Source organism: Phoca vitulina, unplaced genomic scaffold (genome assembly GCF_004348235.1).
Source record: "Phoca vitulina isolate PV1807 unplaced genomic scaffold, GSC_HSeal_1.0 scaffold82, whole genome shotgun sequence".
NCBI lineage: Eukaryota > Metazoa > Chordata > Mammalia > Carnivora > Phocidae > Phoca > Phoca vitulina.
In genome coordinates, this window is record NW_022589785.1 from 5,905,812 (window position 1) to 5,921,882 (window position 16,071).

Genomic DNA, 16,071 nt, shown 5'->3' on the forward strand with positions numbered 1-16,071 from the left:
TCTCTCTCTCTCTCTCTCTCTCTCTTCCTTCCTTCCTTCCTTCCTTCTTTTTTATTATAGCCACCCTAGTGGGTACAAAGTAGTATTTTATTGCAGTTTTGGTTTGAATTTCCCTGATGTTGAGTATCTTTTCATGTGATTATTAGCTACTTGTTTATCTTCTTTGGAGAAGTTTCTATTCAAGTTCTTTACCCATTTTAATTGGATTATTTGTCTTTTTTATTATTCAGTTATACATGTTCTTTATATATTCTGCATACTAGACCCTTATTAGATATATGAATTGCAAGTATTTCCTTCAATTCTATGGACTTTTTACTTTCTTGAGAACCTCATCTTTTGAATCCTAGTTTCAATCTTTCTGCTATACCATGAATTTTTAAGTAAAAGACCTTATAAAACTCCTTTTAGATGGACTCACACACACATCATCACCACCATCACCATTAACCACCATCACCACCGTCATCATCATCATCATCATCATCATTCAATTGCAAAGTATTTACCTCATATATATTTTGTCCTTATCTCTTTGTTGACTGCTTTGGGCTTACAATATAATATCTAGTCTTTCTGGAGAGACAAGTTGGAGAACATGGCATGGTTTCAGAAGGCAAACAAAGCTTGAGTTCTCACAATTCCTAAGTACAAAAGAGCTGAGTTGCTGTGTGTGCCACTCAGAATCTCCTTCTCTTTCAGGGCTGCGAGGCCTGATGCTGTCAGTCATGTTGGCCTCTCTCATGAGCTCCTTAACCTCCATTTTCAATAGCGCCAGCACCCTCTTCACCATGGACATCTATACCAAGTTCCGGAAGGGAGCATCTGAGAAAGAGCTCATGATTACAGGAAGGTAAGTGCAGCTTCTCCTTGCCACCTTAGCATGATATGTGCTAACCCTCAAGGTAGAGAAGACTGGTAGATGCCTGGTTAGAATGGGAGTAACCTCTGTGGCTAGTTATATTTGCACTTCAGTGGCATTTAACTTTAAATTGAAGATCATCAAACAATGCCTGTCTGGAGTAAGACATGACATCAGAAATCATCTAATCTAACCCCCAGTTTATCAACAAGCAAAAGGAGGCTTGTCTTTTTTTTTTTTTTTTTTAAGATTTTCTTTATTTATTCATGAGAGAGAGAGAGGGAGGCAGAGGGAGAAGCAGGCTCCTCACGAAGCAGGGAGCCCAATGCGGGGCTCAATCCAGGACTCTGGGATCATGACCTGAGCTGAAGGCAGATGTTTAACCAGCTGAGCCACCCAGGCACCCAAAAGGAGACTCGTCTTGCCTAAATCCAGGTAGTCTGGACAGTGGCAGAGCCAGGACTGGAACTCAGGCCAAGTGAGTCCTTGTCCAAGGCCCTTTATACTGCCGCACATGGCCCTCCTCAGCCCTCGACACTGTAGCTCTTCACATGGGCCATCTTCAAGGCCCAGATGCCTCTGATGCCTTGACCATTTGCTACAACATTTTGCATGACCATTGTGAGGGTCAAGTGATACTGTGCTTGGGAACATGCTCTGTAAAGTCTAAAACACCATGCTATACATACATTTGTTATTGCCAAATGGGATAATGGACACAACAGGATACTGAAAGCCGGAAGGGTTGATACATGGGTCAGAGGTGCTCATAATCTTGACTATCCATAGAACAGATGCTTTGGATAGAGGACTAACTAAAGCTCTACTATGTCTCTTTGTGGGGCTATGGCAGGTCAACTTCCTCAGAGCAGGGGGATCAAGTCCCTGTGATGTCAGTCAAGAGAAATTTCACAGTGAGTGCAGGAGGGGTATGGACTGCCACCTCATAGGTCTCATCAATATGATTAGGGCAAAAGAAGGAAAGGGAAAAGGACAGGCCATTGTCAGGTGATGAGCCACCTGGCACCCAGGGGAGATCTGACCAGGCCCGAGTCTACTACTTTGCTTCACAGAAAGCAACACCATCACCCTGACTGTTTCTTTTCCTTAGAAAGGACTTTACTGTTTCCCAGCCCCCTGTTATCTATAAGGCTTGAGATGCAACATGAAAAGAGAACCATTTTGTTGCTTTGCTCAGGGCTGGCCCCTTGGCTCTGAGGTTGTTGGGGCTCACACTTTTTTGCATCCCATGACTGCTGCCCTGAAGCTTATCCCTGCCCTAGATGAGCTTACAGGAGACAATCCCAAACTTTGCTATGGGGACTGTAAGAGCAATCAAGGAGTCAAAGAAGGGAGAGGCGAACATGGCATGCAGTAGTTGGGGAAGCTCCTGGAAGAGGGAGGCCTGAGCTGAGGCCAAAATGGTGGGTAGGATTTGGGTAAATGGGGGGCAGTGGGAAGGGCATTCCAGAGAGAGAAATATATGAGTGAAAACACTGCTTTGCAAAGGTTAGTTTAAGACTCTTTTGCCTTAAATTCATGTAAGTGAGGTAAGGGAATCATAGCCTTCTTTCTAATTAAATCAAGAGCACAAGTAAGAGGAGCTTGTAAGGGAACCCTCCAATCTCTTCAAAACTTGAAGTGAAATTCAAGAGGAGAGCTGGACATACTTGGTAGTGTCCCTTTCTATCTAGACTGTTCCTTTATAAACTCTTTTTGGCTGTGGTTTTCACTTTATGAAGTGAAGAGGAGGAGAAGGAGGAGGAGGAGGAGAAAATAAAAATTATGGCCTTTACTATTTATTGAGTACCTACTGTTTGCTAGGTGTTTTGCTATAGCTGATCCTTATTCCAAAATTGCAAGGTCAGTCATATTATTCCCAATTTGCATATGGAGAAATTGAGACTCAGAGAGGTTAAGCAAGGTGTCCTATGTCACATAGAGAAAAGAAAGATTTGAATCCAGGACTGCTTGGCTCCCAAATCCATACCTTTGTTCCTACACTCTGCTACTTGTCAAAGTGTGATTCTCTATGGCAGTGACTGGTTTAGGTTAGTTAAGTGCATTTCACTTATTCACGGGCACAGATGACTTTCTCAAAGAGGCAGAATACAGAGGAAAAAAAACCCTCAAGAATGAATTTGCTAATTATTTTTCCTTGTTGTGGTCATATTACACACACATATGACACGTATCTATAATATATAATAAATGAAATTATGCACACACATATAAATATATACATTTATGTGCATATGTATTTGCAATTATATATATACACACACACAAACACATCTGATACATAGTAATATATATTTATTCATATAGAGCCATTTATTGACACTGTACTGGGGGCCTTTGATTTCAGGTTGTTCATCCTGGTGCTGATAGGCGTCAGCATTGCCTGGGTGCCCATTGTGCAGTCAGCACAAAGTGGGCAGCTCTTCGATTACATCCAGTCCATTACCAGTTACTTGGGACCACCCATTGCAGCTGTCTTCCTGCTTGCTATTTTCTGGAAGAGAGCCACTGAGCCGGTAGGTATTGTTTATGCATGTCCTGAAAAGCCACTCTGACACAGAAATTCCCACCTGGAGCTGCATAGTCCTCATGTGAGGGATTCTGTTTCCCAGAGATCTCAAGCGGGAATAGATGTGCCACTGAAGATTTGTATGGGAAAGCCTTCAGAGACTCTCCTGGGTTCACGTTCTTTTGGATCCCCCTCTCCTCTTTACTACAGGTTCCAAACTCATTCCCAACTAATGATGTACATTTTCCATCCAATCTGGGTGATTTTGACCTGATAACATGGCACTAGCCAGGAAGATTGTAACCCCTGGGCGAGCAGCTCCTGAGGAAGTCCTAGCACAGGCTCCCTCTAGTGGTTCTGCAGTGAGCTTGGCTTCCTGGCCAGCACTTCTCAAGACCCAGTGAAGGATGAAGTCCTAGGGCTCAAGCAGTTTATATGCAAAACAGCTAGTAGATCCTAATTGAGTGGCACAGAACATGAGAAGGGATTCACGGAAAGGCTATATCAGCACAGGCTGAAACTGAGAGGGAAGAGAGGGTATTCAAAGCAGAGAGAACAGCACCAGAACTTGGAGGCAGAAGTGCAAGGATAAGGGTAAGGGTGAGGGGCTTGTAAGGCATCTCACCTGGCTCAAGAGGGAGTTTGTGTGTATGGATAATGGAAGATATGCTAGAAAGGCAGGTTAAAGTTAAATTAGGAATGGCTCCTTTGAAAACCATGCTAAAGAGTTTGGGTTTTCATTGGGGTGCTGTTACAGGTTTTGAGCCACCATGAAAAGGATGCCTTTGGATATGCCTTCTGACTGGGGTGTTGCTCACCTGGCTCCGTATCAAGCCATCTGCACACCCAGGGAAGGCTGGGATGGAGTGGGGGTGCTGACTATGTAGCTTATTGTCTGAAGCAGTGTAAATGATGACATATCTTTGGCTAGAGATAACCCCTTTCTCGCAGTAAGACAAAAACAAAAATATGCTTGGGAAATACCTCACTGGAGTGACCCAGCTTTGAAGTGCAAAGTTACATGTGCTTCTCTTCATTCAACATTTGCTATTAGGAACATAGTCCAGATTTGCTGGTAACACAAAACTGCATGCACAGATAAATCCCCTTGAGAGATCAGAATTAAACCTGCAAGTGATCATGACAGGTTAGAGAAATGGGCACACTCTTAGGATATATTTCAATAGAGATTAGCAGAAGCTGAGATATTTCTAAAATAAAAGTTAGTAAAGTGTGGCTAGAAGCCCAGCTGGGTATTGCTGTGGACTAAAAACAGATTCAGTTCGGGGTGCCTGGGTGGCTCAGTTGTTAAGCATCTGCCTTTGGCTCAGGGCATGATCTTGGGGTCCTGGGATCAAGTCCCGCATCGGGCTCCCTGCTCAGCGGGAAGCCTGTTTCTCCCTCTCCCACTCCCCCTGCTTGTGTCCCCTCTCTCGCTGTCTCTCTCTCTGTCAAATAAATAAATTAAAAAAAAAATCTTTAAAAGCAGATTCAACAAAGGACTGTGGCATTCAAAAAATAAGGCTAAGAATTGGGATAGAGTGTAGTGGTTCTCAATTGGGAGTGATTTTGCCCTTCCCCCAAGAGACTTTTGGCAATGTCTGGCAACCTTTTTGACTGCTTTGATTCAGAAAATGCTACTAGGATCTAGTGGGCGGAGGCCAGGGGCTAGACATTCTTCAGTGCACAAGATAGCTCCCCACAAACCCATCCCCAAAAGAATTATCCAGCCCAAATGTCACAGTGCTGAGGGTGAGAAGCCCTTGCTAGAGTCTCTGGAGAGTAGCACGTAGAGACTGCAGAGTGATTCTCAGGACTGGCCAGGGATTGTGTTTGATGAGGAGTGACTCTAAGGCTTGAGGAAAATGTCAAAATTTCCCAGATTTTTCAAGAGCCTCTTGAGAATAAGATTAAAGGAACAAGAAGAGGAGGCTAATTGCCAAAAGAGAAGGGCTATGTGTTGATTAATTGAATTTATTTATTTATTTATTTATTTATTGGTTTTATTTATTTATTTATCAGAGAGAGAGAGCACAAGTAGGCAGAGTGGCAGACAGAGCAGGCAGAGGGAGAAGCAGGCTCCCTGCTGAGCAAGGAGCCTGATGTGGGACTTGATCCCAGAACCCCTGAATCATGACCTGAGCCAAAGGCAGATGCTTAGCTGACGGCCACCCAGGCGTCCCGCTAATTGAATTTAAATTTAAAAAAAGAAAAAGAAAAAAAAAAAAAGAAAAAACCCACAAAACACCAAAAGAGAAGGAAAGTTTTATAGCAGATTTTATCAATATTATTCCTACAAACTGAAGTAAAAAAAATAATTTTTTGAATGAATAAGTGTATGGGGAATGAATGAGGAACATCTTTTTCTCTATCATCTATCTATCTATCTAATCTATCATCTATCACCTTCTATCTATCTAGCCGATAAGTCCAGATGCCAGACATAGGGCTAGGGACTGGCAACACAAAGGGAATAAATCCTGGTTTCTTCTTTGGACAAATTCCCAGTTCAGATGGGGAGACAGAGAAGTGAGTGAGTGATTCATAGCAGTGGGATTGGTACCGGCATGGAGGTGTGTCTACAGTGCAGTCACAGTGAGGAGGATGCGCCCACTCAATTCTGTCTTGGGAGGATGAGAAGGGACATTTAAACTAGAAAAAGGTTACCAGGAAGGGAAGAGCTTGTGCTCTCTCAGACAGAGTGACCTGTACAAAGACCTAGGACATAAATACACATGACATGATAATGGAGCATACCTGGGATATAAAGTGCAGGGGTACCCATGGCTAGGAAAGTTCAACAATCAACATTTGACAGGAACGCTCTTTTTTTCACCTTTCTATGAGCTCACTGTACTTTTTCACTGGTCCTTTTAAAATGTGGCCTCTAGATTCAGACCTGGTTCTCTAGGTGAGGACTGACCAAAAAGGAAGCAAGAAGGAAGTAAGGAAGGAGGGGAAGGAAGGAAGGGAGGAAGGAAGGAAGGAAGGAAGGAAGGGAGGGAGGGAAGGGTTAAAAAACCATGAAAAATTGTACCCCGGTATTTTTAGTCTCTTAAAGGCTTTCCATATTTCTAATATGCAAACCCAAAACTTAATGTAAAGACACATAGTATAATTTTATGTTCTCAAATTAAAAACAGTGACTTTAGATCTATAAAAGGGGCTAAAGAAGAAAGTAGTATTTATATTTTGATGGAAACATTCCTTTCTCTTCCATCCCCAAAAGACCCAATTTGTTTTTCAGTGTCTTCAAGGAAAACAAATTACTTCACAAGTAATTACATTACCTCTGAATATGCCTAAATCTGGAGGCTGATGATGGTGATAGTAGCTACAGGGAGGAGATTAAAATTATTTTTAAAATTAAAAATTAATTTTTGGAATTAAGACTTTGGGTTGATACTTGACACCAGGTGTTAGACACTGTTACCCCATTATATTATGAATCTTGTTTTATGACCCAGGTAAAATCATGTCACTGGAACATGATAAACACACCCTCTGAAGGCTTGGGCCTGACATCACGTTCTTAGCCATATTCTGAACGCCAGCGTTCTGGCTTCAGAAGGCCTGGAGCTATCATTTGTCTCTTTTTATTCCTTTGCCCCCAGGAATGCCCAGCTGTTTTGTGTGTTTGGTATTAATTAGCCCAGGGTTTTCTTTCACAGGGAGCCTTTTGGGGACTGATCCTAGGATTTCTGATCGGGGTGTCCCGTATGGTGACTGAATTTGCCTATGGAACTGGGAGCTGCATGCAGCCCAGCAACTGTCCCACAATTATCTGTGGTGTGCACTACCTGTACTTTGCCATCATCCTCTTTGTCATTTCTGTCATCGTCATCGTGGTTGTCTCTCTCTTCACCAAGCCAATTCCAGATGTGCATGTGAGTATCCATTTTGGGGAATGTGTCCTGCCCTTGTTTCATGCTCATGCTGCAACACCCATCTTGTTGCCCTTTGCTCCATTAGACAACTCACACTCACATGACTAAAACAGTCCATGCTTGCCATTGGTTTTACATAGAACGACACAAGCCAGAAAACACGGTGTGCCAGCAAGGTGGTATCAAGTGTGTGTCCTCAGCTGGAGTCCTCACAGTAGTTCATATTTCAATCCAGGGGCTAGTCTCTGGATCCTGCTCCCCAGGTGACAGCACAGGTGCAAGGGAATGAGAGCACAGGGGCTAGCCTGGTTTAGATGCTCATGTCTCAAATAGAAACTTAGATTTCTTCTAGTAGTCCCATGGCATAACTTCCAGGGGTCCCAGCAAGGAACATACTTAGTTACAAAAATCACCACACTCAGGGAAATTTGAAGTATGATATACCCTTAATTTTTTCCCCAATTAACCCTCTAAACAATTACCCATATAATTCGAGAAATTTCAAACAATATCAAAGTCAAATTGATTCAAGAGTCCAAAAATGGCAAGTACTCTTCTTTAACTCTAGATGTCACCCTTGGTTTAGGATTTATTCACAGCCCTCCCAATGCAGATGAAGATTTCCAATTATAGGCCATTTTTACCATAAGCAGTGTAATCTGGTAATCCACACAGCTAGTATTTTACCTTTTTCAGGTTTTCAAGGAACAGAGCTAGAGTTAACCCAAGATCATATTTGTCCATAGAAAAACAGAAAGGGTTTTTCTTTTAGTCTTTTAAAAAAATTTTAAATTCAATTAATTAACATATAATGTATTATTTGTTTCAGGGGTACAGGTCTGTGATTCATCAATCTTCTATAATACCCAGTGCTCATTACAACACATACCTCTCCAATGTCCATTACCCCATTACCCCATCCCCCTACCCCCTCACCTCCAGCAACCCTGTTTGTTTCCTAAGATTAAGAGTCTCTTATGGGTTGTCTCCCTCTCTGGTTTCATCTTGTTTCATTTTTTCCTCTCTTCCCCTATGATCCTCTGCCTTGTTTCTTACATTCCACATATCAGTGAGATCATATGATAATTGTCTTTCTCTGATTGACTTATTTCACTTAGCATAATACCCTCTAGTTCCATCCACATTGTTGCAAATGGTTAAGATTTCAATTGTTTTGATGACTGAGTAATATTCCATTGTGTATATGGACCACATCTTCTTTATCCTTTCATCTATTGATGGACATCTGGGCTCTTTCCATAGTTTGTCTGAGAAAGGGTTTTGTTAACTTTTTACTCATGCACACACAAATACAGGGACTTATGGAAGCCCTAAGAGACCTTCAACCTCATTGCCAAATTTTCAAAGCTGTGACTAATCTTAATGTCAAACAAAGACTGCTTTTATAGCAGAAGAACCACCATTATGTTTTTTGGCTGAATCTGTCAGTAGGTTTTTTGTGTTGTATTAACTGCTTCCCGATGTCTCAGCATTTGCAAGTGTTGCAGTCCCAAACACATTAGCTCAATGATTCCTCTTGAAGTAGAGAAAGCAAGGTAGTCACCAAAGAGGGCATAGTTGGAATGAATACATTTCATTGACTTTCACACTTCTTCAAGTTTCTGGTTCCATGTCCATAGAAACTGTGTCTCCAGTGCTACTCTATTCTAATATGGCTCAGGATTCTACAGATTATCTTCTTATAATGTGACAAACATATAGTATAAAACTCTGCTCTTATACTGCTGGTCTGAACAAATAGGCATTTAGTCTTCATTCTTAGCAATAATGCTGAAAGAAACAATTTAGTTATCATATATAAGAAGAGTTCATTCATTCAAGACAGACATTTCTTTATTCAAGGCAGTCTCTTAGTCTTTGAATATTATAATAAGGGCTTGTATATTCATGTGTATAATTTACATTGAAGTGCCCAACTTATTTAGAGATAATGTGGCTGGAAACTGTTATCTATGTTTTTGTTGGTACTGAGAGACCACAGTACCTCTTTTTTTTGTTGTTGTTGTTTTTATTTTTTAATGAGTTTCATTCAGCAAACACTGGCCAAACTGTGTTCTAGAGCATTAACTAGCCATCCACTGACACCTTTCAGGAAGTGATGCACATCTCTTTTTTTCTCTCAACTTCTTGGCATGAGACACTATTTGGATCTTTCTGCCAACCTGTTTTGCTTTCTCCACAGCTCTACCGCCTGTGTTGGAGCCTGCGCAACAGCAAAGAGGAGCGTATTGACTTGGATGCAGGAGAGGAGGACATTCAAGAAACCCCAGAGGAGACCATTGAAATAGGTGATTTGTGATTCAGAGCCTATCCCAAGCCCTAAAAATTTACTCCTCCAACAGAAAGACCACCTTACTGAAGTCTTTACAAAATGCTTACATCAAAGCTCAGATCTCTCTTTAGAAGGGAATAATGAGTGAGGTGGGGGATGAGATGGATAAATGGGTTTTGGGAAGTTCACTCTGAGGCCAGGTCAAGGGGAAGAGAGAGGTGCAGAATCACCCCCGCCTCCTTACACCTCATAGTTCACAGTGCTCTGTAAGTATCAGTGGCGTATTTGCCACGCTGACTTGATTTGGAGCATGACCAGGGAGAAGGAAAGAGTCAGAGCCTGAACTGAAAGTAGATGGATCCTAAGCTATTGTCAGTCTAGTGACATCAGGAAGATAGGTGAGAAGCTCTTGGGGGTCTTATGTCCACATAAGATATAGAAAATAAAATTTCTCTGAAGTCCAGTAAGATAATGCTTAGTCAGTGTTCACAGACTTATCCTGATCATGGAGAAAAGCTTTCCTCAGCTTTTGTGTTGGAACTTTTTCTCCTTACATGGGACTGGTGCACACATGAAGGATGGTTGTGGAGATGTGTAGTGTGCCAAGATGTGGGAGAACAAGGTCATAGGTGCTTTATCTGTGCTGGGCTAGAGGTCTCATCACTCCATCTGAAGGGAAGCACAGACAGAGCAGAATAAGTTCTGAATATGGCCATCAGAAATATCACAGAATCCTAGCTCTGGAAAGGGCCCTAGAGATCATTTGGTCTTAGGGCCTTATTTTACAGTTATGTAAACTGAGGCCCAGGAAGGGAGAGGCTTGGCCTATTATCCCAGCTCTGATACAATCTGCTCTTGGTCTCTAAAGACTTTTTAGTTCTGAAACCTGTGACTCTGCATGTACTAGAAGGAACCTGGAACCATAGGCAGTTGACCATGTTATTGAAAAAGACCTTTTCTGCTTCCTTGGAGCAGGGAGGCATGAACATGCTGCCTGCTTCCCCCACTTCCCAAAGTGTCTCCACATTGGTCATAAGGCTTGGGATGGGTGAGAAGACAGTGAGGGTGGGCATGTCAAGCCTCAGGAGGGCTTGCAAGCAAGTGAGCGAGCAAGTGCAGGTAGAGGAGGTGTGGCCAGAAGAGTGCTAGCATCCTGCCCAGCCCGTCCCGCAGGTGCAGGTGCGAGCCAGGTAGCAGAAGTTAATTACTTCTGGAGGAAGAGCAAGATGGTGGATGAGTAGGAGACCTAAATTTCATCTGGTCCCAGGAGTTCAGCTAGATAGGTATCAAACCATTCTGAACACCTACAAACTCAACAGGAAATTGAAGAAAAGAATAGTAGCAACTCTCTGAACAGAAAAGCGACCACTTTCTGGAAGGTAGGATGTGCAGAGAAATGAATCCAAGGCGATATTTGGGAAGATAGACTGTGGGGGGAGGGAGCCTCCATCAGCCAGCTACTGGCAAGTGATAGAGCAGTGGAGCACAAAATCAGAACTTTTAGAAGTCTGCTCCGCTGAGGGATATCGCTCCAGTGGCTAAGCGGGGGGTGGAACCCTCGATGGGACAGTGTGGTCTCAGGACCCTCAGGGTCACAGAAAGACCGGGGGTGCCTGAGTGCAGCAGAGCTCCCAGGTATTAGAGCGGGGAAGCTGGCTGCATAGACAGAGCTGAGGAGTGGGCTTTCAGCTCAGTGTTGCCATAAACCATGATCCGGGGCACAGTCGGGACACTACTCTTCGAGCAGGGACCCAACAAGTGGCAGATCTGGGGAGACTCCCCTTCCTTCCCCGGGGAGGAGCGGCACGGGACTGCACCCCAGGAATCTGCTGGGTTTGGAGAGGCCGAACAGGGTTGTGTGCCATAGATAGAAATGCTCAGTCACAGGCTGGGTAAGCATGGAGTGCTTCCTGAGCCCAGGGAGAAAGGAGTGATTGACTGCTTTTCTCTGGGGGCTCACTGAGGAGTGGGGCCCCGAATTCTCAGCTCCTCTGGGGCGGAGATTGGGAGGCCACCATTTTCACTCTTGTCCTCCAAAGCTGTATGGAAAGCTTGCAGGGAACAAAAGCTACCGAGAGCAAACTGAGCAGATTACCTAGCCTTGCCCCTGACAAGGGTGGTGCAATTCCATCTTGGGCAAAGACATTTGAGAATCACTGCAACAGGCCCTTTCCCCAGAAGATCAGTAAGAACAGCCAGCCAAGATCAAGTTTACCGATCAATGAGAATGGCAGAACTCCAGCACTAGGGGAATACAGCACATAGGATTCATGGCTTTTCCCCCCATGATTCTTTAGTCTTTCAAAGTTAATTTTTAAAATTTTCTTTATTTTTTCTTCTTCTGTTTTTTTTTTAATTTTTCTTTTTCCCTTTTCCAACCAATATCTTATCAATTCCTTTTTTTAAAATCGTTTTTAATTTTCATTTTTAGAGTCAAATTCTATCCTTTCGTTGTAGTTAACCTTATATATATATATATAAAGTTTCTCTCTTTAAAATTTTGGGATACAGTTTCTTGTAACAGACCAAAATATACCCTAAATCTCTAGTGTATGGCTTTGTTCTAGTCTCCTGCCTGATCACATTCTCTCCCGCCCTTTTTAAAAATTTTTCTTCTTTTTTCAACCAACTTCTTATCTTATCAATTCATTTTATAAAATCTTTTATAATTTTCATCTTTATAGTCATATTCAATCCCTTCATTGTATTTACCCTTATTTTTGTACATTTATAAGTTTTTCTTTCTTTAAAATTTTGGGAAGCAGTTTCTTCTAACAGACCAAAATACACCCCAAATCTAGTGTGTAGCTCTGATCTATTCACCAGCCTGATCATATTCTCCTTCTTCTTCTTTTTTCTTTCTATTTCTTTTCCCCCCAGTTTTGGGTCTCTTCTGATTTGTTTAGTGTATATTTTTCTGGGGTCGTTGTTACCCTTTTAGCATTTTGTTCTTGTATTCATCTATTCTCCTCTGGACAAAATGACAAGACAGAAAAACTCACCTCAAAAAAAAAAAAAAAAAAAAAAAAAAGAACAAGAGGCAGTACTGACTGCTAGGGACCTAATCAATACGGACATTAGTAAGATGTCGGAACTAGAGTTCAGAATGATTATTATAAAGATCCTAGCTGGGCTTGAAAAAAGCATGGAAGATACTAGAAAATCCCTTCCTGGAGAAATAAAAGAACTAAAATCTAACCAAGTCGAAATCAAAAAAGGCTATTAATGAGGTGCAATAAAAAATGGAGGCTCTAACTGCTAGGAAAAATGAGGCAGAAGAGAGAATCAGTGATATGGAAGACCAAATGATGGAGAATAAAGAAGCTGAGAAAAAGAGAGATAAACAACTACTGGATCATGAGGGCAGAATTCGAGAGATAAGTGATACCATAAGATGAAACAATATTAGAATAATTGGGAGCCCAGAAGAAGAAAGAGAGAGAGGGGCAGAAGGTATATTGGAGCAAATTATAGCAGAGAACTTCCCTAATTTGGGGAAGGAAACACATCAAAGTCCAGGAGACACAGAGAACCTCCCCCAAAATCAATAAAAATAGGTCAACACCCCAACATCTAATAGTAAAACTTACAAGGCTCAGAGACAAAGAGAAAATCCTGAAAGCAGCTCGGGACAAGAGGTCTGTAATCTACAACGGTAGAAACATTAGGTTGGCAGACCTATCCACAGAGACCTGGCAGGCCAGAAAGAACTGGCATGATATATTCAGAGCACTAAATGAGAAAAATATGCAGCCAAGAATACTATATCCAGCTAGGCTCTCATTGAAAATAGAAGGAGAGATAAAAAGCTTCCAGGACAAACAAAAACTAAAAGAATTTGCAAACACCAAAGTTTCCATACCCTGAATGTAAATGAGCTAAATGCTCCAATCAAAAGACACAGGGTATCAGATTGGATAAAAAAACAAGACCCAATATGCTGCCTGCAAGAGACTCAGTTTAGACCCAAAGACACCTCCAGATTGAAAGTGAGGGGCTAGAAAACCATTTACCATTCTAATGGACATCAAAAGAAAGCTGGGGTGGCAATCCTTATATCAGACAAATTAGATTTTAAACCAAAGACTATAATAAGAGATGAGGAAGGACACTATTTCCTACTTAAAGGGTCTATCCAACAAGAAGATCTAACAATTGTAAATACCTATGCCCCTAACATGGGAGCAGCCAATTATATAAGCCAATTAATAACAAAAGCAAAGAAACACATCAACGACAATACAATAATAGTAGGGGACTTTAACAACCCCCTCACAGAAATGGACAGATCATCTAAGCAAAAGATCAAGGAAATAAAGGCTTTAAATGACACACTGGACCAAATGGACTTTATAAATCTATTCAGAACATTCCATCCCAAAGCAACAGAAGACACATTCTTCTCTAGTGCCCATGGAACATTCTCCAGAATAGATCACATCCTAGGTCACAAATCAGGTCTTAACTGGTACCAAAAGACTTGGATCATTCCCTGCATATTTTCAGACCACAATGCTTTGAAACTAGAACTCAATCACAAGAGGAAAGTCGGAAAGAACTCAAATACATGGAGGCTAAAGAGCATCCTCCTAAAGAATGAATGGGTCAACCAGGAAATTAAAGAAGAATTAAAACAAATCATGGAAACAGATGAAAATGAAAACACAACTGTTCAAAATCTTTGGGATGCAGCAAAGGCAGTCCTAAGAGGAAAGTATATAGCAATACAAGCCTTTCTCAAGAAACAAGAAAGGTCTCAAATACACAACCTAACCCTACACCTAAAGGAGCTGGAGAAAGAACAGCAAATAAAGCCTAAACCCAGCAGGAGAAGAGAAATAATAAAGATCAGAGCAGAAATCCATGAAATAGAAACCAAAAGAACAGTAGAACAGATCAATGAAACTAGGAACTGGTTCTTTGAAAGAATTAATAAGATTGATAAACCCCTGGCCAGATTTATCAAAAAGAAGATAAATGACCCAAATAAATAAAATCATGAATGAAAGAGGAGAGATCACGACCAACACCAAAGAAATACAAACAATTATAAGAACATATTATGAGCAACTATATGCCAGCAAATTAGACAATATGGAAGAAATGGATGCATTCCTAGAGATGTATAAACTATCAAAACTGAACCAGGAAGAAATAGAAAACCTGAACAGACCCATAACCACTAAGGAAATTGAAGCAATACTCAAAAATCTCCCAACAAACAAGAGCCCACGGCCAGATGGCTTCCCAGGGGAATTCTACCAAACATTTCAAGAAGAATTAATACCTATTCTTCTGAAATTGTTCCAAAAAATAGAAATGGAAGGAAAACTTCCAAACTCATTTTATGAGGCCAGCATTACCTTGATCCCAAAACCAGACAAGACCCCAACCAAAAGGAGAGTTACAGACAAATATCCTTGATGAACATGGATGCAAATATTCTCACCAAAACACTAGCCTGTAGGATCCAACAGTATATTAAAAGGATTATTCACTACAACCAAGTGGGATTTATTCCTGGGCTGTAAGTTTTGTTCAACATCTGCAAATCAATCAATGTGATACAATACATTAATAAAAGAAAGAACGAGAACCATATGATCCTCTCAATAGATGCAGAAAAAGCATTTGACAAAGTACAGCATCCTTTCTTGATTAAAACTCTTCAGAGTGTAGGGATAGAGGGTACATACCTCAATATCATAAAAACCATCTATGAAAAACCCACAGCGAATATCATTCCCAATGGGGAAAAACAGAGCTTTTCCCCTAAGGTCAGGAACACGGCAGGGATGTCCACTATCACCACTGCTATTCAACATAGTATTAGAAGTCCTAGCCACAGCAATCAGACAACAAAAAGAAATAAAAGGCATCTGAATCGGCAAAGAAGAAGTCAAATTCTCACTCTTTGCAGATGATATGATACTTTATGTGGGAAACCCAAAAGACTCCACCCCAAAACTGCTAGAACTCATACAGGAGTTCAGTAAAGTGGGAGGATATAAAATCAATGCACAGAAATCAGTGGCATTTCTATACACCAACAAGACAGAAGAAAGAAATTAAGGAGTCGATCTCATTTACAATTGCACCCAAAACCATAAGATACCCAGGAATAAATCTAACCAAAGAGGCAAAGAATCTGTTCTCAGAAAACTATAGAATACTCATGAAAGAAATTGAGGAAGACACAAAGAAATGGAAAAACATTCCATGCTCATGGATTGGAAGAACAAATATTGTGAAGATGTCAATGCTACCTAGAGCAATCTACACATTTAATGCCACCCCTATCAAAATACCATCCACTTTTTTCAAAGAAATGGAACAAATAATCCTAAAATTGGTATGGAACCAGAAAAGACCCCAAATAGCCAGAGGAATATTGAAAAAGAAAAGCAAAGCTGGAGGCATCACAATTCCGGACTTCAAGCTCTATTACAAAGCTGTAATCATCAAAACAGTATGGTACTGGCACAAAAAACAGACACAT

General features: G+C 41.3%; 1 protein-coding gene across 1 annotated transcript in view; it reads left to right on the forward strand.

Annotated features, from left to right (window-relative positions):
- SLC5A1 (solute carrier family 5 member 1) overlaps positions 1-16,071 on the forward strand; it is a 145,299-nt gene that overhangs the window by 117,890 nt on the left and 11,338 nt on the right. Inside the window, exons 11-13 of the mRNA XM_032395102.1 lie at positions 703-853; positions 3,231-3,399; positions 9,483-9,588. Coding sequence (XP_032250993.1) covers positions 703-853; positions 3,231-3,399; positions 9,483-9,588 — 426 coding nt within the window. The remainder of the gene's footprint in view (positions 1-702; positions 854-3,230; positions 3,400-9,482; positions 9,589-16,071) is intronic.